This window comes from Chaetodon trifascialis, chromosome 14, assembly GCF_039877785.1.
Source record: "Chaetodon trifascialis isolate fChaTrf1 chromosome 14, fChaTrf1.hap1, whole genome shotgun sequence".
NCBI lineage: Eukaryota > Metazoa > Chordata > Actinopteri > Chaetodontiformes > Chaetodontidae > Chaetodon > Chaetodon trifascialis.
The window spans coordinates 6,321,437-6,347,307 of NC_092069.1; the positions used below are offsets into that span (position 1 = coordinate 6,321,437).

At 39.8% G+C, this 25,871-nt stretch overlaps 2 protein-coding genes across 3 annotated transcripts in view; one reads left to right on the forward strand and one right to left on the reverse strand.

The window, feature by feature from the left end:
- The window catches only part of daam1a (dishevelled associated activator of morphogenesis 1a), a 157,558-nt gene extending 153,527 nt beyond the window's left edge, over positions 1–4,031 (reverse strand). Inside the window, exon 1 of the mRNA XM_070978922.1 lies at positions 4,028–4,031. The gene's annotated coding sequence lies outside the window, so the exon portion shown is untranslated. The remainder of the gene's footprint in view (positions 1–4,027) is intronic.
- A 28-nt stretch (positions 4,032–4,059) lies between these two features.
- On the forward strand, positions 4,060–22,898 carry gabrg1 (gamma-aminobutyric acid type A receptor subunit gamma1). 2 transcript variants are annotated; one of them, XM_070978923.1, is made up of 9 exons: positions 4,060–4,206; positions 10,759–10,923; positions 11,750–11,813; positions 12,378–12,598; positions 12,892–12,974; positions 15,291–15,428; positions 15,754–15,906; positions 16,596–16,798; positions 16,901–22,898. In XM_070978923.1, exons 1-9 carry the CDS (start codon positions 4,130–4,132, stop codon positions 17,180–17,182), a joined length of 1,386 nt encoding a protein of 461 aa, XP_070835024.1. In that variant the 5' UTR covers positions 4,060–4,129; the 3' UTR covers positions 17,183–22,898. The 2 variants fall into 2 exon arrangements, with proteins under 2 accessions (XP_070835024.1, XP_070835025.1); XM_070978924.1 differs by having other exon boundaries at positions 16,904–22,898.
- The last annotated feature ends 2,973 nt before the right edge of the window (positions 22,899–25,871 follow it).

The following is a 25,871-nucleotide window of genomic DNA, read 5'->3' on the forward strand; positions in this document are numbered from 1 at the left end:
TGGGGCAAATTAGCAGTTTATGTATTTCTATAAATTCATGGCCATGGATAAAAATCAAGTAAATTTGGGCGGACAGCGAATGAGAGCAAATCAAATCAAAAATAAAAAGTGCAGTATTTCAACATCAAAATCAGATTATCGAACAGCTGGCACGATTTTTACCTACAGTATACAGCCTACAACATAACCTTTGACCAGTAGGTACACATCCAACCAAATAATGGATGGTCACTGATCCAACAGCAATGTAGGCTAGCAGCTAGCAAGTGCATAAAAATGGATGACTTGAAGGCAAAAATAGCCAGTGGTGAACACCAAATTGTGGTATTAGTTTTTGATAGCTGTGAGTTAGGCACATCATCACTGAGGAAACAGCTGCAGGGCCACTGGTACTACAGCAAATGACAGTTTGAAGCTGTCATCACTGGAGGAAAAATGCTGCAAAATTCTGACTTAAATTCTAACTGCATCTCTCAGATCGTCTGCATAAGCCCTCACTGTTCCTGCATCCCAAACTGAAAAGCCTGAATCTTTTCACCAGGGTGAAGTGGTGTGCGTTAACAATGAAGCACGGCGTCTTGTTAAAGGTACTACATTATGCCTGTTACAATAATTATGCTGGGCTCACAAATAATTGAAGTCCCAAATGAATAATGTCAACAATCAAATCTCAATCTTGAGCTCCTTTAAAGTCTATCTGAAGGCAAAAAATCACAACCTCCCATTCATACATTTCTCATGCAACTGATGTGCATTATTATCTTATTAGGAGTTCAAGAAAGTCATAGAAAGGTTTAAGTGTATTAAAATAAACTATTTTTCCTGCAGTACACTCAATGCATGTTTGCACTTTACCATCAATCGTTTCAACCATTTTCTCTGGTTCTATTTCCTTTTTTGTTCAACTTTCCTCTCAAATGTTTCATGAACTCTGGGAAAAACTTGGAAGCTCCCTGCAGTGCACACCAGGTCTGTGCCCACCACTAGTGGTGGTGGGCACAGTCCATGATCAACAGGTGACGTAGACGACTCTGCCAATGAACTTGTGCAACCTTCAAGGCGTGGTGGCAGCCTACATCGAATTCAAGACACCCAAGGAGGATCCTTCTGAAGTTTTGTGTTGGTGGAAGGAGCATGATAAGATGTTTCCTGACCTGCACTGATTGCACAGAGTGTGCTCACCCTCCCGGCATCAGTGCAGAGATTGAAAGAGACTTTTCCTCAGCTGGATTTGTGATTCAAGAATGCAGAACGCAGCTTTAACCAGGGACAGTGAGTATCAGCATAGTTGGTGATTGATTCTGCTTAATAGGCTACGATTAATTATGACTTCAGTTAATGTCTCTAAATGTTCCAATTGCACAAGTAAAAATGAAGCACTTTAAAGATAGTGACTGTGAAGCCTGTGTGTTAAATCTCAGGTTGGGGCACAGGTCTTATATTAACAGGTCAGGGCAGATTGTGGATGCAAGTTTTTCCTCCAACCAATCAAGAGCATGTAGTCTGACCAATCAGCTGTCTGAAGACTGAGATCAGCTTATGAAATGAGTCAAGTCTGGTGTGCTGCTGCTTGGTTGGAAAGAAAACCTTCAGCCACTCGGCCCTTTGTGGAATGAGTTTGAGACCTGTGCTTTAGGCCACCCAATGTGACAAACACCACATCCTATTTTAAAACCTCCTGCTGAAAATGCAACCCTACAAGGTACCGTGGTTCTCTTTTCCTCCTCTTTCATTTGAGGATGAACATTAATGAGTGTTCAGCTGCTTGATCTCTTCATGATAGATCTTCCTCTCATCAACTCGTCCTCTCTGCTGACAGTGAAACCAAGTGACAAAGCGAAATAAAATGAAGCTATGCTGCCCATTATGACTGCCAACACTTGGTCTTCATCTCAGAGAACTTCGCCTCACTAGACCAAAGGGCGTTCAGGTGGAAAACCAACACGCAGAACATACACTATACCAAGTGATTTCAAAAGCAAGTATGTTGATGAGCTTTTTAGAAACAGTGGCAGTGTCCTGGGTTTTTGGCAACATAATATAGTAGTAGTATTCAGCAGACACTACTGGGTTAACTATAATCCACAATACTAATGAAAATCCATTGGAACAGAATAAAGAAACAGGGCTGTAACTCTGAACTCTAAAAATGTAAAATTTTAATGTTAATGTGGCAATTCAGTATCCCCACACAAGAGAACTCTGAGTTTACTTTAGATAATAATTGTGGTGCCATTTGGGATGATTTGCATACACTTAAAACTGAATTCATTTGTTTTATTTATTTATTTACAGCATAACCTTTGATACATCTTAATTAAAAAAATCAACGAATTCTTCAAGAAGAGTTCTTCAACTCCCCTCGCCTTCATCAGGCAAAATGTTTGGGTAATAAAGCACAGCACAATATTCTTTTTAGCTTTGTGGGCCTCTTTCCAGCTTAACAGTAAGCTCTTATCTTTTTCATAGCGGTGATTTTGCCATAGCAGGAGAAACACGGGTGTAATTAATGATGTTAGGACATCATCATTATCATTCAGGTTATGGGTTCCATGCAATGACATGATAAAATGTCTGCTGTGAAAAGAGAGAGACGTGAGATGGAATCTGATCATTAAATACTCACTCACATAATAGACATACATGTGTCTTCAAGCACATATATTCCAGAGCGCAGCAGACTGCCTGCAGTACTTTCAGCCTACACAAAAACTTCATCTGTTAGATGTTTCAGTAACACTACGTTCTACTGTTGATCAAATTACATCCAACACACTGAAAATGTCTGTGCTGTGAGCAGAACTTTATTTGCTTAAGAGCAAATTAGATAGATATTGAATTATGCTATAATGCCTGTATGTTAAACTGTGTAAGAAAAAGCAAACAATTGAAGAAAAGTCAGGAAAAAATGTCCTTTGTTTGTTGCAGCATGAGGCTTTGTCATCTTTCTTATCCTCGTAATCAGATGGCAGCCCCTAAGATTCATCTCCTGACTCCTCCACGGAGTACCCCTCCCTCTCAGGTTAGGTACCATTGCTCTTTATGATGGTCTATATGCTGCTACACTGTCAGGAATAGAATCCTGGTGAAAAACACTCAACTGAAATGATTTTATTTTTGGGGGGGGGGGGGGGGGCTCAAATTGTACTCTGTGTGTACAACTGTAGATGATACATTAGACACTCATTAGCTAGTCTGAGGAGACTTCATGTGAATCTGTTTCTAGTCAGGGCCAGCCCAGTGTCTCAAAATAAAGAATTCTGCGCTCCATCCAGTGCCAACATTCATTGCTTTTGCAGGGGGTAGTGTGTCCTTTATGTAGCAGGGCAGAAAGTCAGGGTGTTGAGGATGGGGCGGTGGATGGATGCGCGTGCTCAGTTTTCATGCCTTAGACGCACCTTGGACTCATGACCTCTGCACTAAAATCCTACAGACCTGATGAGTAACTGAGAAACCAGTGAAAGTGACGCTGTCCCCTCACACAACTCTGTCAAGGTGCCCTTGAGCAAAGCGCTCAGTCCAACCCCTGCTGCTGAAGCTGCTGAGGAGCCTGTGGTGGTCCCCCGTGAACAGCTTCCAGCGGTCAGCAGCACCCTGAGTGATGAGGGTCTGTGTAGCCTGGAGCAGCTCCGGCGCTGTCAATGGATCACACAGCAGCGGGCGTGAATGTGCAGCACGCTTCATCCGCATGTAGGCTACATCAAAATCAGGGTGAATAACAGCGAACAGCAACTCCACAGCCATCAGTCGCTCATTAGTTAGTGGAAACCGAAAGAGGGATTTTTCCAGCGTGCGAGCGTGCGAGCGTGTGTGTGTGTGTGTGTGTGTGTGTGTGTGTGTGTGTGAGCAGCGTCTGTCAGCAGCCTGTTAGCGGCACTGCAGATGAACTAGAGCAGAGTCAGCTACCCGGGAGCAGCCTCATTTACTCTGCCTCATCCTCATCCTCCCCCTCCATACACACGCACGCACACACTCACACACACACTATGGACGCATCTCTCGCACCCTTCCGTCGCTACATTTAAACCTCATCGGCTGCGTTTGGAGGCGACCTGACGACGGAAGGCTCTCATTCCTCCCGTGTTTCCGTGGACACCGTTAAGGTCGTTTCCCAGCTGTGGAGGAGAGAATGAAGCGGCTTTTTCTCAGAGCTGTGCAGGACAAAGCCATGAACCCCTGGCTGCTCTTCGCTCTCCTCGGACTCTGGTAAGTGTGCGTTGGTGTGAAGGAGCAGGGATGCCTCCATCACGGTTAGAGGGGGAAGATTAAACCGTTGCAGATGTTGCCGCCTCCTCCGGGCTGTCATGTCTTCGCCCTTGTTTCGCATCTTGTATTCTACCTGTGATCACGGTACAGTGGGTCATTGTGCGAGATCAGGCCTGGGAGGGAAAAGATTTGATCCTCTGCTTCATCGGGGAATGTTTTTAAGAGTAACCAACCTTGAGTCGTGTATTTGCATTTTTCCTAAGATGTGCGCAATTTTGGCCATAAAAAAGGTGGCTTTATTACACCGGCATGTGAGTTTAGTAGTGTCAGAAGGTCTGTAAGCCTGAAGCCCTTATCTGTCTTGATACAGCAGCAGAATGTCATGTGGACTTTTCTTGGAGGGATGATGGATGGTTTTGTTCCTTGAAAGACACAGATCCTCACTTACCTCAGCCCCAGAGGAAACCTCTGTGGGTCACTTGGTCACAGAGGTTTAAATTGTGTCCTGGTAGGACAGGCCTGCTCCTCCAGTTGAAAAATGTGAAAATGTCAGGCAGTGTACTGTAGAAGCTGCAGAGTAAACACTGCGTATCTTCACATAACAAATCCTTCTGCACACCAAATGTTCAAACACCATTAAGGTTAGTTAATGCACCCAACGACGGAGCCTAAAATGTGCCTTTAAGGTGTGGAGTCTTTTAAGCTGCAAATTAAAAATGAACTAAATAATAGTAAAATCATTGCATTTGTCAATGCTAATTTTTTGATGTAGTCTATTTTGAATTGGCATTTCAAAATTTGACTAATTTTACCTGTAGTCAATGCTGGCTACACATTTAAAGTCCAGTCCACAGAACAGTTGGAGCTCCTGCTGCCGTCATTTAAAGAAATCTGGCTTTTACTTCCTAGTTGTCAAACTCCTGGATCCTACATTTCCCACAATGCAGCAATATCTTCTTTTTAGCCCCTCTCTTCCCAACTGCCCATGCCTTTCAAATGCGTTGCTCATAGCTTGTAACTTGAGCGTTCTTTTGATGATCATTGTGACATCATTAGGGCTATTTTGTCAGCTCCTCCACAGCCACAGAGGAGCTTATGCAAATGTTTCCACAGGCTGAGGAAGTTTAGCAAACTAACTCTGACTTGAAAAAAATAGTTTAAAAGGAGTACCCCTTAAAGCTTTAGAAGAAAACTGTACTGTGTGACAACTTGTTATCCTCCAAAATGACTTCGATGCTGCATAATGTCATCATTTACAATAGAACTTGCGATCTTAGTTTGACTCGTGCACCTACAAGCATAATTTGTGACATGACAACTTGTGCTACAGTGAGAATAAACTCTGTGAGATAGGAGACTTCTCGTGTTGAGAATAAAACGTCCTGGATTTTTCAGTAAGAGAGGAGCAGATTTCTTAATGACTTAAATTAGTTAAATTAGAATTAGTTAATGATTAGTCAAAGTTAAGCAGAGTATTTCTGACACGTGTCTGGAGGGGATTGATGTTAATTCAATCACTGGAGCAAATCACATGAAGCATTTTCAGGAAATGAAAGAATAGATGAATAATGAGTGCAGGACCATCATCTTTGTATGCAGGCTTTGCAGTTATAAACTATATATCAGGACAAACCTTTTATTTTCTCACAACACGACCATCACATCAATTCAGTGTTTCCACATTACTTAAAGTCCTCCTGTTCAGCTCCCCATGTATTATTTGATATAAGACATATTTTATGTTATTACAGCTGTGTTTTGTTATATTGCCATTCATTTTCTTTTTAAACAGCCGCCTCCACTTATGGGTGCAGACAGGAGGAGTTACGATTGTTGACAAAAGCATTAATAAATACAAATCTGCTCACAACCACATTATAGCCCAATATAAATCATAAATATTTATAGGCTTCTTATAAATATTAAATAGAATACACTTTAAGGCATCAAAGCAATGTGTTACCAATTAGATTTACAAGGTGAACAGATTGCCTCCGTTCGGACCTCAAGCTCTTGAGACCTTTCATTCTTTAACTTGGTGATCAGTAGTGGCAGCACAGGCTTTGTTGGGTGTCAGCTTGCCAAACAGCCACTAGAACAGATGACAGTGGAGAAAAGTCCCTGAAGAAGAATATGCTGAGACAGACTGAGCTGCTGCGGAATCAGTGACTCGTCTAAAAGTCTCCAGGGCTCTGGTTGATTCAACGCTCAGAATCAAAGCAAGGAGATTCAGAGGAACTCGCCACGCCTCGCCAGTTATCACTGTTTGACTTTAAACTTCAGTTGAACTCAAGCAGCATCCACCACGGCTCAGTGCTAAAAGCCATGCCCCAGTGTGTTACAGTAATTGTGAGTTGTTGAAATGGCCCACACATGAAAACTCTGACTGCAGTGAACCGAGTAAGAAAACTCCCAACATCTCACTAGACATACAAAGTTAGTTTTTTCCATATTTGAATGGCAGTCTGATGCACTCAGCCATAGTGGCTGCAGTCAGTTTTTGCATCAAGACTGAAAGCTGTAACACTGAATCAAATACAACTGATACATACAGGATTAGTGAACTGTAACTGTTGGGCGAAAAAGGAATCAAGGACAACCGACAAGCATTCACTGTAGCGCCCTTTTGAAATTACACCTCTCCTAAGTAAATGCTCATCAAACCCGTGAAATGAATGCATTTTTTTTTTGTAGTTTTATTCCTATTGATGATAATAATAATAATGTGTTTATCAAAGTCATTGTTGAGATCTGAGAACATGGTGGCATTGCCAAAAAAATCTAATGGGACAAGAAACACAAGCAGATCAGGTTGGAAACAGACCTCTAGGTTAATCCTTCTTATTTGAAAGAGAAAAGAAGGTGAGGGGTGAAATTGTCACCCAAACTGTTTGTTGTAAACATCCGTCACAGTTTATAGACCCACTTTCTGCTTGAGCTTTGACCTACTATACTTACTGTTGCGTGCACAGTCTTCTGTTACAATGAAGGATTATTAGCAACATTTGAGGGGCGGTCACTTCCAGTTAGGACTCTGTAAAAGTGTTTCACATAATGTGAATAAGCTGCTGGTTTCTTTTTAACCTGTTCATCTGACTGCTAGTGTTCCTTGACTTGTCATTCAAGCCTCTTACTTGGACAAAGCATTACCTTTGAAGCTGTCCTTGCACCGCGTTCATACATACAGATAGAAACGTGAACGTGAACCTGAGGCTGGGGGTGTCTTTAGAAAGAGCATTTATTCTACATACTCAGTTGAATAATGCCTCTAGATAAATATTTGTGTTCTTATTCAAGTCCTTGTTTAAGTTCTATTATAGAGACTGAGACACAAGAATGGCTTTGTTAGCATTTTCTTTTAAGTTATTCTATTAAGTGGTGTAGAAAACAACTTTTATTCAGAGAAGTAATCAAAAAAACATTATGAAGCAATGGTGACATATGCTAAACCCAAATTCAAGCTTTAACCTTTTCTCCAGAAACCCGTGGGTGATGTCATATATGACGCTGACAAGGACGCAAAGCCCATGTTTTTAATGGGATCATTTAAAGCATTAACCTCCTTGTTTGTCCTCTGGGGACCATGTATATCCATGGCAGAGTTCATTTACATGTAATTATTTTGACCATTATGAAACAGTGTGTTTGTTGAGGGAACATTTTGGCCTAACAGCAGTGCCAGACGAAAGGAAAGCGGCGCCATCAAAGCCAATATCAATAATTCACCAAGGTCCATTAAGATCCATACTAAATTTCAAAGCAAACATTTGGCAGTTGCCCACATTTTGTCTGTACCGAGGTGTTTAAATGGGCACATAGACATACTAACATAACACTTCTTTTCTTAAATTCCACTTCTAATAGAGCAAAGAAAAAAATATTATTAGAAATGTGTAGCAACCAAATTGCAGAAAATCTTTGATTCACATTCAGGGGTCATGATTCAGATGAACATGGTTTTGTGAAGTCTTGTATGGTATTATTTCTGTTTTCAGCTGATAGCACAGAGTAGCAAGGTTTATTTCTGCCGCACTAGGTTATTGTGCCGTATTTGAGGTCATGTTGTTTGTATTAGAAGCCTGGGCTGAATGCCAAGTCCTCAGGTCTCTTTACAGTATCAGGCCCATGTTCATTAACCGAGAACATCAGCGGCACACCTTTTTGCTGACAGAGTTCAGCCATGTGAAGCTGCCTGTAATAGACACAGCATGGCGGAGCAGCAGAAAACACATATCAAACTGCCCACAGCTGTGTGTCCTTCCCACATTACATCCTAAAAAGGCCTTTTCTGCTTTGGAGCGATGTGATGTAGACTCATGTCTAAAACCTGGAACTGCAATGTCTCATATGTCTCATTTACACCTGAACATTGAATTCTGAATGATAAAACATGAAAATTCATATCAGTAGAGTATTTAAACAATTTGACACATGATCACAATTATTTTATTTTGAAATTTGAATTATTGGGATTTCCACCGGACGCATATTTGCTCCGTCTTCCTGCATCTTCAATCTCCATTGGCCGCATTGCAGACACTGGTTGTCCAGTGGGTTTTGGCTCCCAGCCAATGAACTAATAAGACAGAGACATGTTATTAGCACTTGCTTTCTCTTGGAGCAAACATCTCAGTGTTTTTGATGCTGAGCTTTGCTCTAGAAGGTGAGTCTGTCACCTACCTCTCTCAGTTGCTTCATGCAGATGAGCCATGGCACTGTGGAGTAGTGGTCCAAACAGCCCATCAGGGGAATATGGGACCATCCAGCAGCTCCCGTCTGATGTTCAGGGGGAAGCTAAGACATTGTCTGCCATTATTCTTGACAAAGCCACCATTGAAGCTGTGGTGTGTGAGTCATGACAGTAATCATACCCTTCCTCGTGTCTGTGGTTAGCTCCGGGGAAAGAGCCGTGGGCTTAGTGGCCATGGTGGAGATGACAGAGGATAGCAGCAGGATGTTCTTTTGTGCTGTAGCAACCTAAGCGGCACAGTGGTTCATGAAGATGCAAGCTAGGTTTTGTTCTAGAGGTGGGAAAATGGTGGGAAAATACCAGTGCTCCCAGTTTTCTGGGGTTGCAGAACGCTGCCTCCATGAAGGGCCAGAGCTACCTAAAACAAAGCCATCATAGTAGGGGAAATTTAAAATGCCATGACCAGGTTCAGATTCTGCCATCATTGTGATGCCTCAAAATCTGCCACCTTCCTGATGATTCCCGGTAAATCCTGGAAAAGTCTTTTGGTGGCCAGCTTATGGTGGAGCTCCTTGCCATCGTGGGGATGGAGAGAGCTGAAGAAAATTTGGGAGAGGTGCTCAAGTCACACAGTCATCATATACTGCAGGGGTGGACCTGGGGAAGGCCTGTGGAGGGCACGAGGGCACAAAAGAAGTCTTTATGACTACACATGGTCACGTACGGATGAACCAATAGCTACAGCTCTTTAAGAGTGCAGTCTGTACAAAATAGAACAAAATATGTTTATCACAGTCACCTCACTCTTAATTACAAAAAAGTCACGCATAGCTAAGGCCATAGGTTTAGTTTGAGTAAGAGTTTATGGCAATACAATATACACAATTGACACATATTGAGACACAAATTCATGATATATAGCTTCCTACACCTTTAAGTTGGAAGAAAAAGGAGCATAAAGATATGGTTCAGCTTGCAGCTATGCTTGGTGCTATTATGGGGCTAATATAGACACCTGCAGTGATTAAAACATGTTTGAAATACGTCTGCTGAGGAAAGTCTGTAAGGGCTGCAGTAAACTTTTTTCTAAACTGAATTTGGCATTTTCTCTAACACTGCTGAACACCTCAAGCACACCTTGTGGAGGTACTCCAGTCATGTTATGTAACATATAATATAATATGTCACATATTATGTAATCCCCAACCCAGTACTTCCAGCTTGACATTGGCATATTATGCCATCTGTTGTGGGAATGCCTTTAAATCCCTCTGGAGGATGTAGCATGGTTAGGTCCATATAAATGGCAGAAAATGGATGGACGAATTAGTAGAAATTTGAGTTTACACCTACGGTCAATGTACTGAAGGGTGGAGAGCCAGCCAACCGCTTGTATTGTTGGTATCTTGGAGTGACTCAAGATTACAGTTTTCTCTTCAGCCAAAGTAAACCTACTGTCAAATGAAACACTGGAGGTGATTGCATCACCCGTAATACTTTTCCCATCTGACTGGAAGGGAACCTGAGGCTTAGTAAGGGAGGCTGTGTGAGTTTAGAGGTGGCCTCCTGCAGGTGTGGACTTTTCCTAAATGCAGGTGCTGTGAGGCTGTTAACTTTCATGCCGTGTGGTCACTGCTGGAGCCTTATGTGCTGTTTAAGAGGTTTTCCACCCTAAATGTAATAAAATCTAGGCAGTTTGTAAAACAAGCATATAATTGATCTAGCTTTGAGCTTTTTCACACCAAAACCAACAAATCGGTCAAATCTTAATATGTAATTTTTGGCATTCACCACACACCCATTGAATTGAATGCAAGTTCTGTGTCTTTATCTTTCAATGTTTCTTTTTCTCTATTCCACAGTTCAGCATTTGGACCCAGTAAACAGGAGGAAGAGGACTATGAAGATGTTCCCATAAATAAGACCTGGGTCTTATCACCAAAGGTCTATGAGAGCGATGTGACTTTGATCCTAAATAAACTGCTGCAGGGCTATGACAACAAACTGAGGCCCGACATTGGAGGCAAGTCAAGTTCATCCTCTGGAAATGTACTTCATTGACCGTTTGCAGTATTTTATGGAGTGTCTTCTTTGCTATATGGGGTCCGCGGTCTTCTTCACAGTCTCACTTGGTCTGGTATAACCACTAGTGATAGACCACTGGGTCAGCAGTAATGGCCACTGCTCATGAAAAGTTACATTGGATCTATGAATAATGTGCATAATGAGCTGAGACAGAGATTCAAGGTTTTTTACCTGAGAGCCACAATACACAGTAATGGTTTGTTACATTTGTCAGACAGAAATCCATTTATAAGATGTTATATAAGTGCTTACGTGTTTCTGTGCCTGTGGATATTATTGTAACTTAAGTTATTTCACACTTTTACACAGTCTTCCTCGGGAAATATATGTTGATAAGCTGTCAAACTGTAGATGCTCCAAATTTCAGTGATTTTGAGCACCTGGATACCTTCTTGTTGTCATGTTGTTCGAAAGGTTAGTTTGTTAGTTTAGTCACGTTTTAGTTGCTCTGATTGTCAATTACCAGTAGCAGAGCAGAAATGAGTCATTGAGTGGTTTGTAAGAGTAACTCATCACGTTGTATAAAAAAGGGTCAGATAGGTCACAAGTTGCTGAAATATGAATGTGTCTCCCCAGAATTCTGTAGTGTTTGATGTAGTACAAAGAGGACTGAGTCTGTAGAGGTGAGATGCTGTTCTTTGTTATAGCTCAGTTTGTGATTTAGGTTGATTGACAGACAGCATCTTTTTGGTCATCAGCTTATAAAGATGTACAAAACTTGATGTTGTCCATGTCATTGCAGTATGTCCTCTGTTATGTTTCAGTGAGGCCGACAGTGATTGAAACAGCAGTGTATGTCAACAGTATTGGACCGGTGGACCCCATCAACATGGTGAGACTGCTTCCCTTTCCTTTATGTCTGCTGATATAATGATTAATTTACTGAATGTCCCAAAATTCTAGAGGGCAATCAGAGAAGGGTTGGCTGGGGGTCCTTTTAAAACTTCAGAAAATTAGTTACATTTTTTGCCTTGCTTTATCAACATTAAATAGAATGCTATGCTATCACAAGTTATGACTAGCTAGTGAGCCAGATGGCTAAACTACTGGATTGAGGGATGGCTACCAATTTTAGCTGGTACAGGCTAACTAACTTGCAAAGCAAATTAAGCTTGCATTTCTCAAATGTAGTTAAGTGTATATAATTAACTTACCTGCGTTTCACGTTCACATCTGTACAAAAATTAATGGCAATTTGTGTGCAAAGGTTCATTCTTTCAAAGTGCCTTGGAAATGGCATTTTAACACAAGACAAAATTTTAACTCAAGGTCCTTACACTAGTTTTTCCAGAGTTTTCAACCTCTATCCATGGAAGAAAAAGAAAGAAACAGAAAAGCTAGTCAGTGAATATTGATTTTGTATTTTTGTTGTTTGGATTTCCTAACTCTGTTGCAGGAATACACCATTGACATCTTCTTTGCCCAGACATGGTACGACAGCCGACTCAAGTTTAACAGCTCGATGAAGCTGCTCATGCTCAACAGTAACATGGTAGGCAAAATCTGGATTCCCGACACATTCTTCAGGAATTCCCGCAAATCAGATGCCCATTGGATCACCACTCCCAACCGCCTCCTGAGGCTGTGGAGCAATGGGAGAGTCATGTATACACTGAGGTAGGACAATTATGCACCCAGTTTGCTAACTTTTGTGGTAGCCATTTTTAATTTTGAACGATCAGCTCTTCAAAAATATTTGTTGTTTGTGCAGCTTTAGTGTGTGCATCTGTATTTTTATCATGTAGTTCTCTTTTAGGATCCCAATGATCTCATGGTCATAATTTTTTTTATGAATTAGGTGTAATTACAGAGAGAACATGAAGTACCTTGACTATGCTCAGTCACACTTGGGAGGGACGAAAACAACGCTGAGACTTGCTTTTTCTCTGTCACAATTCTGTTTTTGTCAGGTTGACTATTAATGCGGAGTGTTACCTTAAGCTGCATAACTTTCCAATGGATGAACACTCGTGTCCACTGGAGTTTTCAAGCTGTAGGTGGTCAAACGTATTCCCCTACCATTTTTGAACCCGCCATCTTGACTTGACAACATCTGTAACTTGCCCAGAAAGAGGGGCTTCTGTGTGGGCTAGCGTAGTGGCTAAGCCCTTGTCCCTTCTCCTTGCAAAAAGGCCCATCTGCTTGAGGCTGCCCTCTCTAAGCCTGTACCAATCTATCATCTGCTCCACCAGCGGAGAGAGGAGGTCACCCAGTCCCATTTTCTCTGACAGACTAAATGAATTATGCACCCTCTCCCAGTCTGATTCATGCTGTCTGTGCCATCCTTCATTCGTCTCTTGCATTGTGCTTTAGCCTCTCATGTCTTGTCTTGATGTTAATCTTTCACATACTGGTGAAAAATGCATAGACCATTTCATGGATTGACGGCAAATATTAGGACCAGTACAGTCACAGCAAATGTCATCAAATGAGTACAAACTAGTTTTTCAGCAGCAAAAACTACCAAACAACTAACGAGACACACATGAGAACACATTACCCATTTGTTTAAATGCCTAAAAAGAACATAAGCTTTGCTTACAAGCAAGCATACTCTTGCAGCTGTGCAAATAATGCTCTCTCAGTAGCAGTAATAATAGCAATAGCAATAATAATAATAATAATAATCATCATCATCATCATCATCTTTATTTCTCGAGCACTTTTCAAAATCTGTTACAAAGTTACAAAGTCCTTTACAAAGGCAGCAAAATAAAAACAGACATGTCATAAAATCATCATAAAACAAATAAAAAACAATTTGGTGTATTAAACCCAATACTGTATTGGAAAGGGTAAGTAAAGGAAAAGACAAACATTTTGAAGGAACACTTAAAAGGAAATTCAAACACGAGTAAAATCAGGAAAGGCTATCTGAAAAAATATGTTTGAAGAAGGAACTTCTTTAAGAAGGGAGATAACTGACAGCCGCCCTGATTTTCTACAAACTACAAACTCTCTTTCCCCTTTAATTAACTAACAGGCCGGTACATCTGTGCATCATCAGCATAAAAATGAGAAGAGACTCCATGTGTAGAAATAATGTGCCCAAGAGGAAGCATGTGTAAAGAAAATAAAAATGGTTCCAAAACCAACCCCTGTGGCACACCAAATTTAACAGAAGAAAAAAGAAAGAAATAAAGACATAAAGAGGCACAGAGCCTCTACCTATTTGACAGATAGATGCAAACCAGATATCTCCACCTAGTGCCTCAGTTTGTCTAATTGAATGCTTTGATCTATTGTGTCAAAGGCCAGATTAAGGTCCAGAAGCACAAGAACTGAGCACATGCCATCAGCAGCAGCCTTTAAAAAGTCATTGGTGACCTACAGCAGAAGTGTCTCAGCACTGTGAATTTCAAAAATGCTTTTTTCCAGTGCAGACACACTGTAGACAATTGCTTGGATGTTATTTTTGATATAAAAGGTAACTTGAAAATTGGTCTATAGTTTTGAGGGAGACAGAGATCCTTTTTTTTTGTTTGTTTGTTTCATACGAGCAGCTTTAAGGTAATGAGGGACATTAGACAAGGAACTATTAAAACAGAAAGCTAACAGGGCCTGACAGATTCCATTAGTTTGAGTAAAACTCTTTGTAAAAGTTGTAAAAGTTCAGACAAGGTAATGGGATAAAACTAGTTCAAATGATCTTGTTGCGGGTGAAGAACAGAGTGACATTGGAGACAATAGAGGTTCTAACTGATCAGTAAAATAAGATAAAGAAAATTTCACTTATTTCACTTTCAGCTGGGACACATGCAGTATGAGGACCAAAAAATATTTATTTCTGTGAGAATTTGGAATTTTTTCAAACACTTCAAACTTTAGTCTTTTTTGTGTAGAATAATCCAATTTATAAACCATATAAAGTCAAGTCAATTAAATTATTGCGGCACTAACAAACAAACGTCACTAATGTCACTAACCAATGTGTTAATGACTTTCCGACAGCTCAAGTAGAGCAGTAATGTCCACGCTGTTGCCAGGGAGAAAGCACTAGCTCACATCTACACAGAGTACCTACCACTGACTGTTTCAGGAACGCCTGTCAAAGCTCATGTTTACCTACCACACTCTGCAGTGCACAGACTTTAATTTGCATTTGAATGACGTCTTGCTCATTTGAAGAAATTTCCTGAGACTGTGCGGGTCAGAACCATCTTGAATGCCCCCCTTTGCCTTGTCATGGTGTAATGTTCCCTAATGTACAGTACACTGAATGACTGATGTGAGCTTCGTGTTATTATTATCGGCACCAGTAAGGCTTCTAATTTATTTATTATGTGTCTGTGTTGGGGGGTTTCTGTAGATGGTTATCCCAAGAATGAGATCATGTACCGGTGGCAGAGACGGGCGGTAGAGGTGGCAGACCAGCGCTACTGGAGACTCTACCAGTTTGCCTTTGTAGGGTTGAGGAATACCTCAGATGTAGCACACACCCAGTCAGGTGAGAGATTATTGACAAATCCTCCAATTGTTGCCTGTCTCCAGTTTCACATGAGGTGTTAGTACTACAAGAGTTTGGATAACATTTAGTGTGCAGTGCAACATGCTGATGTTTGAGTGGTGTTTTGTTGTTTATTGTAAGATTTTATTGCTGATCTTATATGGTGACCTTGAGTACCATGCTATAACATTATAGATCCAATTTATTCTTAATTCTTCTTCACTTTAATGTGTAATGTGTTCTATTTTACTCTGTTTTAGCAAAATTCTTTGGAAATGTGTTTCCGCCTTGGCATATCAATTTGTATATCTACCTAAACTTTCAGGCGAGTATGTAATCATGACGATCTTTTTTGACCTGAGTCGGAGAATGGGCTACTTCACCATCCAGACCTACATTCCCTGCAGCATGATCGTGGTTTTGTCCTGGGTCTCCTTCTGGATCAACAAGGATGCTGTCCCAGCGCGCACATCTTTAGGTTTGATGTGCTCTTATTTCATGCCACAGTTCTAGGCTGCCTTTTTCTGTAAATCACAGCACTGGCCATCAATCCTTGAAATATTTCAACATGGTGAGGAAATAAAGGCAGTACAACCCCCACATTATCTCAATCACCTTCTTATATGAGTGATGGAATTTTATCTGAAAAAATTTCTATATTTATTATTCTGTCTTCCTATCATTGATCACATACTCCCGTCTACCAATCGGGATTCAGAAATATTTGAATGAGATTGTCATGTTAGTTCATGGGCTGTTTGGTCACCGTCAGACAAACTTGATCAAATCACACTCTCACAGTCCTTATGAAGCAGAGTCTTATCTTCTTATGTATTTAGCCATAAATATTAATGCTATAACATCTGATTTGAAGTTTCCAGGGGCTTCAGGGTTGCACTATGAAAGTTTCACACAATGACTGAAATGGATAAAAAGCTGAGCTGATTGTTACACCAATGTGCTGTGTCAAAAAAGCTTCGCTGCCTGAGGAAGTTTGGTGTTGACAGGTCTCTGATGACTTTGTTTTACAGATCTTTTATTGAGTCTATTTTTATTTTCTCTTTTATCTGTCGGTATGCTTCCACAATCCTAAACTTACAGTCAAATGAATGCAGAAAACTTTTTGATATTCCACTGATGAGCTTGGCTCTGTGATGATCCATTTAGGTATCACCACAGTGCTCACCATGACAACTCTCAGCACCATCTCCAGGAAGTCCCTGCCCAAGGTTTCCTACGTCACTGCCATGGACCTGTTTGTCTCTGTCTGCTTCATCTTCACCTTTGCTGCCCTCATGGAGTACGGCACTCTGCACTACTTCACCAGCAACAGACAGACCAAAAAGGCTAAATCCAACAGCAACACACAGGTACCTGACACCCATTGTCTTTCTTCTTTTTTTTCAACAATTTTCTTTTAAACCCACTGACTGGTGAGAGTAACATACTGAAATATCTGTGTGTGTTTTCAGCAGAAAGCACCCAGCATGGTGAATATCCGACCCGGTACCTCCCTGCTGCAGATGAACAACATTGTGCCGTATCATGAGGAGGGTGACTATGCTTATGAGTGTTTGGATGGAAAAGACTGCACCAGCTTCTTCTGCTGCTTCGACGACTGCCGCTCAGGTGCCTGGCGCGAAAACAGGATGCATGTGCGAGTTTCTAAGATTGATTCTTACTCACGAATATTCTTCCCCACTGCTTTTGGCCTTTTCAATCTGGTTTATTGGATAGGTTATCTGTATCTATAAAACCAGTACCTCAAAAATAAATGGCTGGAGTTTAACATCTGCAAGCATTTCAGTGCAGAGCTGCTGTCAGAGTGGAAATAAAAGCGACTGTCCAAAATGAATGGAAAAAAGAATCTAAATTCAAATCTAAACATAAATTATGCAATACAAATGATAGATGTCAGTTAGTCTGTCAGTCTGTCCAACAGCTTGTTTCAGAGCAAAAGGAAATTTGTTGTGCATGTTGATGATTGTCAGGGGATTGATTCCATTTTTTATGACCCGCAAAAACCCACTGCCACACCACAGTGGTATTCTCTTAACCTTGAAGTGCGCTTCTTAAATATTTTGTACCCAACAAGAAGACAAACACTTTGGCCCAATTCTACCTTGTCATATCCTCCAGCTCTGCTACTGCAGACATGCCCTCTTGGATGCTCCTAAAGTAAATAAAACATTTATAAAGCATGATACTTGAAGTCCTTCCCTCGGGGCACTGGTTTGTTCTCAACCCAAAGAGGGCAAGGCACCATTTTCCAGCCTGTATAACACAAGAGACTACGTACATAAATCATAGGTGTACATCTTTGTCTTGTGCACATGTTCTTGACATTAAGGCTACAGAGTGTAACTATATTATAGCTAAATTTTATTTTTCCTTTCAAAAGTGCTTCATACTCTTTGTTGATACCACTCATACTGCCCTTTTCACTAAATCTTTATTTCTGTGGCTTTCAAGTTTATCTCAGCCAATAAAATGTTCGGTTCTGATTGCCCGTCCCAATTTTGAATCCTGTTCAAGGTTTACAAAATGTGCTGATTCACTAACCTCCAATGCTAACGACTCACCTACTCCAGTTTTTTACAGCTTCTCAGTCCTTTTTACTTGCAAGCAGCACACTGTTGCTTTTGCCAGTTAAACTGACAAATAGAACGAATAGCAGAACATCAGCTTTCGTCAACATGTGTTAATTCTTCCAAAATGAACTCGTAAATGTTGGAATTTAATCCTCATTAGCTTCAGTTAGGATCCGAAGAGATTCAGATTCAGTAAGCAGATTTGATACTGCATTCAGATTCACCTTGAGCAGCTCTGACCCTGGAAATGTTTGCACAAGTGAAACTCAAGTCGTCTTCACAGAGGAGATATTGCCATCAAACCTAAAAAAAAGCCCAATGTTTGTTTACTCTTTGCCACCGTGCTATTGATATTGTTAAGAAGCAGGAAAGAGGAGGTGCGTTGCACTTGTAGCTGTGATATGGAGTGAAGGGGTGTTGTTCCCTTTAAAGGTATATTCCCTGATTTTTTCTTAAAGAGGCCAATGTTCTTATGATTGATAGATTGACTAAATGATAACTCAGCTGAGTTTGTAAAATCATTTTACACTATAAAAGCAACGGTGAGTTTTACAAGAATTTGTGATTCATTGGCTCTTAGTGTAATACAAGCAGGGAGCCTATCTTTATATATCTGAACAGCTCCAGTGTTCAAAGGGTCTATTTTTCTAGGGAACACCTCACAGCATTATGATTCGGTCAAACTGGACCAGCCTCTGCTCTGAAGCTACTGCATGGAATGACTTTGTAACCTCTGTCAAACAATGAATTGTCATGAACAATAATGGTTGTTTTTCAAGCAGCCAGATTTTATACTCTGATGTATCATTAAATGTGATAGAATTGTCATTGATGCACATACAATCTTAAAAACACTTCAGTTCAGCTGAATGTAAAGTTTTCAGCTCTAAATTGTACATTCACATCCTGAACAGGTTTGAGAAAACAATGTCCTTTACTATACAGCTCATAAATTACTTGAATTTCCTTTTATACAGTTCTGTTGTTTGTAAAAGACTCACTACATGGATATTTAAGTATGGATATTTGTTGCCACCCTACAAACGATCAGAAACACAAGAAGAATGAATGCATACTGAAATATTTCCAACAACATTTTCTGTGTACTGTCTGAATGGCAGCTGGCAAATAACATGGAGCCATCATAAAGGAACAATTAACTACGACAGACTTAAAGCTGATTTTTTTCAGAAATACAGTCCGTAATTTCTTCAAGAATGGCAGAGGTTAGTGAAGTTGATCAATAGTTTGACATTTTCTAGCTTACCCTGAATTAGAGGTGGAAATCATCAGGTTGATGAAGGTCGAAAAAAAAAAGGTTTGCTGGTTGTAACTGTTTCATCAGTTCACTTCAAAGATTTGCTGTCACCATGTTCAGCTGTCGATGGCCGTTCAAATGTAGACGGTCTTGCACCATCATTCCCAACACCATGATGTTACGCTACTGTTTCTGACTGCTTTCAGTGCTGCCTTGAATTGTTCATTTAATTCAGTACAAATCAATTCCAGGAAGAAATGAGCACTGCTCAAGAGGTTCAGAGCTCAACAACCACCTTTCTGCACCGAATCATAGCATCATAGTTGTTTCTGCGGCTTATGCTGCCTCTCAGTGAGCTAACCAGGAACAATGACATTGCATATAACACAACAGAGCTGACAATGGCATTTTTAATTAGCAGTGAGGGGCTCTGAACCAAGAACAGCTGAGTTGGACAATGATACAAATCTTTAACACTGAATCCTCAAGTTTAGCTTGTAAGCAAGTGATACTACTTTTAGAATTTGGTGATGCTGCTCAGTACATCATTATTATCATCTCTGCTGTTCAGTACAGGAAGTATAAGAGCTTTTGCATAGTCAAGAGTTTTGTACACTGACACAAGTTTATGATGGGATAAATGTGCAAACCAGAAGATGTCAAACTGTCATCATGAACCCATGCCATTATTCAAGAATATATCAATATATTCTTTATAATTTGAAGTTATTCAGCATTTTATGTAAATAGTATTTAGAAAAAGATTCAGCTTTCAGCTCTAAAACACCTGTACTCTATTTAGATCTACTAGTTAACCAGCAGTATACTGTGCACCCATGTGGACTGCTACGTCCTTGGCTTTTTTAGTGATACTCAAGAAAGAAAGAAAGAAAGAAAGAAAGAAAGAAAGAAAATGCAGGTGAATATTTCAGGTACTTTTCTCATGCTCTAAAATGTTGGAATGGAAATGTGGCACATGCAGAAAACCCAGATACCAAGAGAGGAAAAAATGCTACACCAACACGTTCCCATTAAAAAACTGCAGATAAGCAGTTCTTGAACTTTTCACATACACCAAAGAAACTGTCAGATACAATTTAGTAGCATGTCCTGTATAAATGTGATGTTGCATATCAGTTCTGATTGCATCAAGTCACCACATATGTAAGACATCAAATACAGAACAGTCTAAGTCCTTGCAACAGCATTTCCACATTGTCAAGATGCTATATTTCTGACATGTTTTTAAGAATTTCAAGGTGACATAGCTATCAATCAACTCACATTTCAGAAAAAAATCATGTCTGAGGTGTCCGTGCACAAGTAGTTTTCAACCATACACGTATCTAACAAGGAATGTACTGAAAGCAACATTAATCTATGCAAACATGAACACAGTTGCAGTTGTTCTTTTACAGTGTGATAACTCTGAGTATACTTAGACTGGACAAAGGATGTACAATTTATTTAATTATTTTAAGCGATTAATAGTATTAAAGAAGTGGTAAATAATCCATTTCCATAGTGACTCAAGCCTGAAGAATACTTCACATGACCAAAATGTCTGTACATCCTTTGTCTGAATCTAACTGAGCTTCAGCATTTTTCTTCATATACTTAGTTCACTTCCCAATTACTATTAAAACATGACACACCACACCAGAGACATATTTTTTCATGTCTTTCTGCGATATTGATGCACCTTGCATCCCTGGGGCAACTAAATAAGTACATAAAAGTGAAAATGATGAAATTGATCATATTTCACTTGGTGTTGTCTTGATAAATTCAGTAGAAAGTGCATTCCCAAAACACCAGTTCCACCAGTTGTCACTCACTGCTATCAGTCAACGCTACTAATACTGAGTGCATTCACTAATTAAATGCAGGCAGTTTTACTTTTCTGTTTGATTCGCTTCAGTCAGTGAAAATCAGCACTTCCTGCAGTTGTTTCACATCAAAAGCCTTCCAGCAGCTCAAAAGGTATCGTGTCTACCTTTCTTAATAAGCTTTTAATGTGAAAGACCCACAGGAAGTGTTGAGTTTCATTGATGGTAGCAACACAGCAAACAAAAGAACACCAGTTGAAGGGACTGGACATAATTAGTGAGTGGACACAGTATGTCTGCTTGATTTAATTCTTTTATGTCTCCAAATAGACACAAACGTTAAACACAAACTTACAATTAAAGCATGACAGAATAAAAACACTGAATGTTAATATAACCTATTTCTGTTGTGTTCAAAAGAGAAATTGAGGTCAGCAGAGTGCAAGTTTGACATGACTCTGTTGTTTAACTGATGAAATTAGTGCTGTGGAAATGTTCATCTATAGTCACATAATGGATACAGTTTTTACCCAGCTTTTATTAGGGATGCATTATTTGTTTGTACCAGATTTTCAAATTGAGAATTTTTAGTATTCCAGTTTAATTATCCATAGTGTGAACTCTGGACACACCCTGCAAGGCTATTGGAAACTTAACCAGTCACCATAGAGAGTAATGATCACTCCACCAGAGTATGGTTGAGTCTCTACAGTCAAAACACACTCTCACCTGCCACCACCTCTGCAGAAGAGAAACCTTTCATGTGGTTTTCCTGCTTCCAGTCACATTATTCTCTGAACTGCGAGCAAAATTAAATTCAGATTCACAGTACATGTGCAAATGACAAATACTCTTCTAATGTAGCATTTATAGCAGGCTTGGTAGACCTGTTGATACTGTACCAAAAGGAAATTCTGTAGATACATGGGTTGCAAAATGTTAGCCTGATTTTCATCATGACAATGCTTTTAGATATAGCAGATTGAATTTTAAGATAGTGTTGGTCAAATATATTGCTCTTCTGAGGAGACTTTTGTTTACTAAATGCATTTGTTCACATTTGGGGCAATAATTCCAAATTACAAACTAAATATGCTTAGCATTTACAATGCCACAAGCTATTTACAGCATAATAAATGCAAGAACCATCTGTTTTTCAAAGCTTCTTTGTCCAAATATTGTAGCTACATTGCTGAGTATATTAATTGCAGAGTATAATTCTAAGAATTTTGCACGTTTTGACAAAGCTGTGTCTTAGGGTTAGCACTGATGGCATCTGCCTACATACAGTAGGCCAGTCCAGTAGTCTTTTTCGGGCCTTCAGTTCCCCCAGCTTCAACACTCCTCTGTCTTGGCTTCAAAAAAGTGATTGTTTTCATGATCTGTGTTAAAAAAAATAAATAAATAAATAAAATGTAAGTTTATATGGCTTTTCAATCTGTATCTCAAATTATTCATTTAAGTGTCTTCACAAGTTGCTCTGTAACTCCAGTACATGTTTGACATTATATTGCATTCCCCTTCTTGTAACTAGCTAGACTTCAAAATCGAATGCTGTATTTTTCAGCCCGACAACCTCAAAAACATGTTCAATGATCATGTGAACATGAGAGCAAGGTTGTTTGCTGTACTAATTATTACTGATTGGCATAATACTATGTATTGCATTCAACTCAAGCCATATAAACACATCTCTCATCTGTGTACAATGTCATTCTCTGTAAATGTTGCTCATATTGTATCGTGACTACTAACTCAATACACTGTGAGAAAATAAAGCAGTGCCTGGAAAAAGTGCAAGTGGAGTAACAAGACTTGATGTGTTATGAGAGAGATTATGAGGTTTAGACTAGATTCAAACGATCAGGAACAGTGTGCCAGATGTAAACATTCAGGGCTTAGCCCAAATTAGGCTGCATGTTCCCCCAGAGAGATTTTTTTTCCCATTTATGGTTGCTATATACAGTATATTTCAAGTCATTTTAGATAATAAAATGCCTAAAACTCTGTTCATCATCATTATCTATATTTATTTTCATGAAATCTAAATTTTGGCTACCTATATTCATATTTAATGTATTTATACCTGTATTTTGGCTATATCTTAATATTGAGGCCATTTACTATATCTGTCACTTCAAATTGTGTTGATTTGAGGTGATTGGAGCTGTAAATAACCCACTGAAGTGACATATTTGCATGTTTAGAATTTCATTGGCTATTGGAAGTGTCAGTCGTCTACAAAATCAGCTGCGACTGGCTTGATCTTCTCACCGGAACATGAGAAGCAGGGCCTTATGTTCAACTCATTGTTATTGGCTTCTCTGGTTACTTCATATCCGAGATTGTGATTGGTCAATTGAGGTGTCATTTGAAACCTGAGACTCCACAGAGCAACTGGAAACAAGATGGTGCCCATCTGTACACGATTCTTGAAGTTGTAATGGGGAAAACACAGAAGGCAAATGGGAGACAAGCATATTACCTGCTAATTTTAAGGGAGAAAATGTCTTTCTGTGGAGTGGTTACTGTTTGGACCTTTGTCAAAGTCACCAGACTGTTTTTGTCAGATTGTTATTGATCTGTGTATCACTGACAGGCAGAGCCGGTGAGTTGCCTCATTGTTGTGTGAATTTTAAAAATGGTTGTTTGTCTGCTGTTGGCATTTATTGTTCCTTCTGTTGTGCTTGTATCTTGAAATTGTTTGCATCAATCAATTTACAAGAATCTTAGATTTTTTACGGTGTATGAGTATAAACATGGCCGTAGCATTTATGGCAGTAAACGGGAAAAAAAATAATAAATTCTTTGACGGCCCACAGGTAGGCTAGCTAAATAACAATCCATATTAGTCTAATTGCTTCACCATCTCACTGCTACTAGCCAAAGTGTTACAGCTGCAGATTCACAAACCTGAAACATCAGTCTATGATTCACTGCTTGATGATGATCCTAAACCACTTTCTGTGGCTGGCGGCTGAAGTTTAATCCCTACAAAAAATGTCCTAATGTCCAGCACTGTTAGTCCATAAACTGGTTACAGTAGGTAGCTGGCTAGCAACCTCGCTCAGACAACCATGCATGACAATATTAGGACCTATAGATAGCCACATTTGCTGGTCCTTTGTGGAGAGGAGCACAACTTCATATCTTCAGGTGGGTGAGATGTTTTTCTTAAAACATAAACAACAATAGTGAAGGCCTTTGCTGTTCCGAACTACAGTTGAAGAGGTCTTCTCATCAGTCAAGTCATACCTGTCAACATTGGGATTTGAACAGCCCCTTCCTGCATCATCCCACCACTCTTACCTCTTAAATTTAGACATGGCTACACACAGTGAATCCTAAAATCACCACAAGGCAACCACTTGCTTTAAAATATCAGAGCAACAGCAATGGGGTAACTAGTTCTTGACTACAGGTAGGTGGTCAGGATCAGATACCTGGTTGAAAATGAAATGCTGTGAGCATCCCTGTGTTAAAGAAATGAAAGCAAAAAAGGGCAAATAAATTCAGCGCTTAGTTTATCATTACTTGAAGGATATGTACACATCACTTACAAGTGACAGTTGGTAGAGGAGGATGATTCTAAAAATGGACGAGAGCTTCATCTTTTAAACTGCTTCTTACACCTCATTTTTATCCAAAGGCCATTTCATGTTTTTTTCATATTGTAGACTTTGATGTTCCTTATGCTTTAAGTTTATTTTACATACATACATTCCACTTCTGTATTTGATGTATTATCTGATCTGTTTTGACTTTTAACTCTGCTGGATTTTAATTTTACATTGTCAGGCACTTTATTATGTAGTTTTAAAAAGTGCTGCTGTATACAGTACATATGAAGTTCATCATTACTCATACTTGGAGAAGGAGGAGGGACTCATTTTTGCTGAGTTAATATTTCAGTGTTATGCATCACAGCATGAGCACATCCCGTCAGCTACTTTTAACACCTAGAGTTATGTAATGTTGCTGCTGGATTACAGCAGGGCAGACTGGAAACAAAACTCACCTTTGTCTTCCTCTGAAAAAGAACCCCAAGCTACAAATGATTCACCTTCGACCAAACACTGCTGAGTATTTATGAAATCACAATTGCTACTTCCAGTGCCTGAATGCTAAAAACACGTAATAAAAAGCTTTAAACTGCAGTTAATTAAATGATCAATGCTGGTTCCTTTTGACTTTATTGATTGACATCCTCCCCACTAGAAATATACAATCAAAAAAATATGTCCTAGAGGGACATTCTCAAAAGTGCATCTTGGGGTCAGGATGAGTGGGGACCTTGTGTGATTTAGGAACTTATCTTTCACATCTGGTTCTTTCACTGACATAAAAAAAAGCTTTATCTGAAACCTCAGAAAGAGCAAGGGGGCTCTGTGTACAAGGAGGTGACATACCCACAGCACTGAAAGGAAAAGTATACAAAGCTGCTAAGAAGTAGAAACACCCATACACCCAGAAATTAAACAGAAATAATGAAATTACAAGTACAGTATACATCTTTACCATTTTAATGTCCATTCAGGCACACATAAGGGACACATGACAGGCGGCAAATCACAGCTAATCTAAAGTGGAATTTTTACTTACAGACTACTAACTCCAGTCCGAAAGTAAAAAATGCTTTTGTCCCATCTGTGATGTGCAAGAATATTAGGACTGTGGGCCCGTGGTTGTGCGCGCACACACACACACACACACACACACACACACACACACATTTCTATGAAAGATTGTCTATTAAACTGACAGT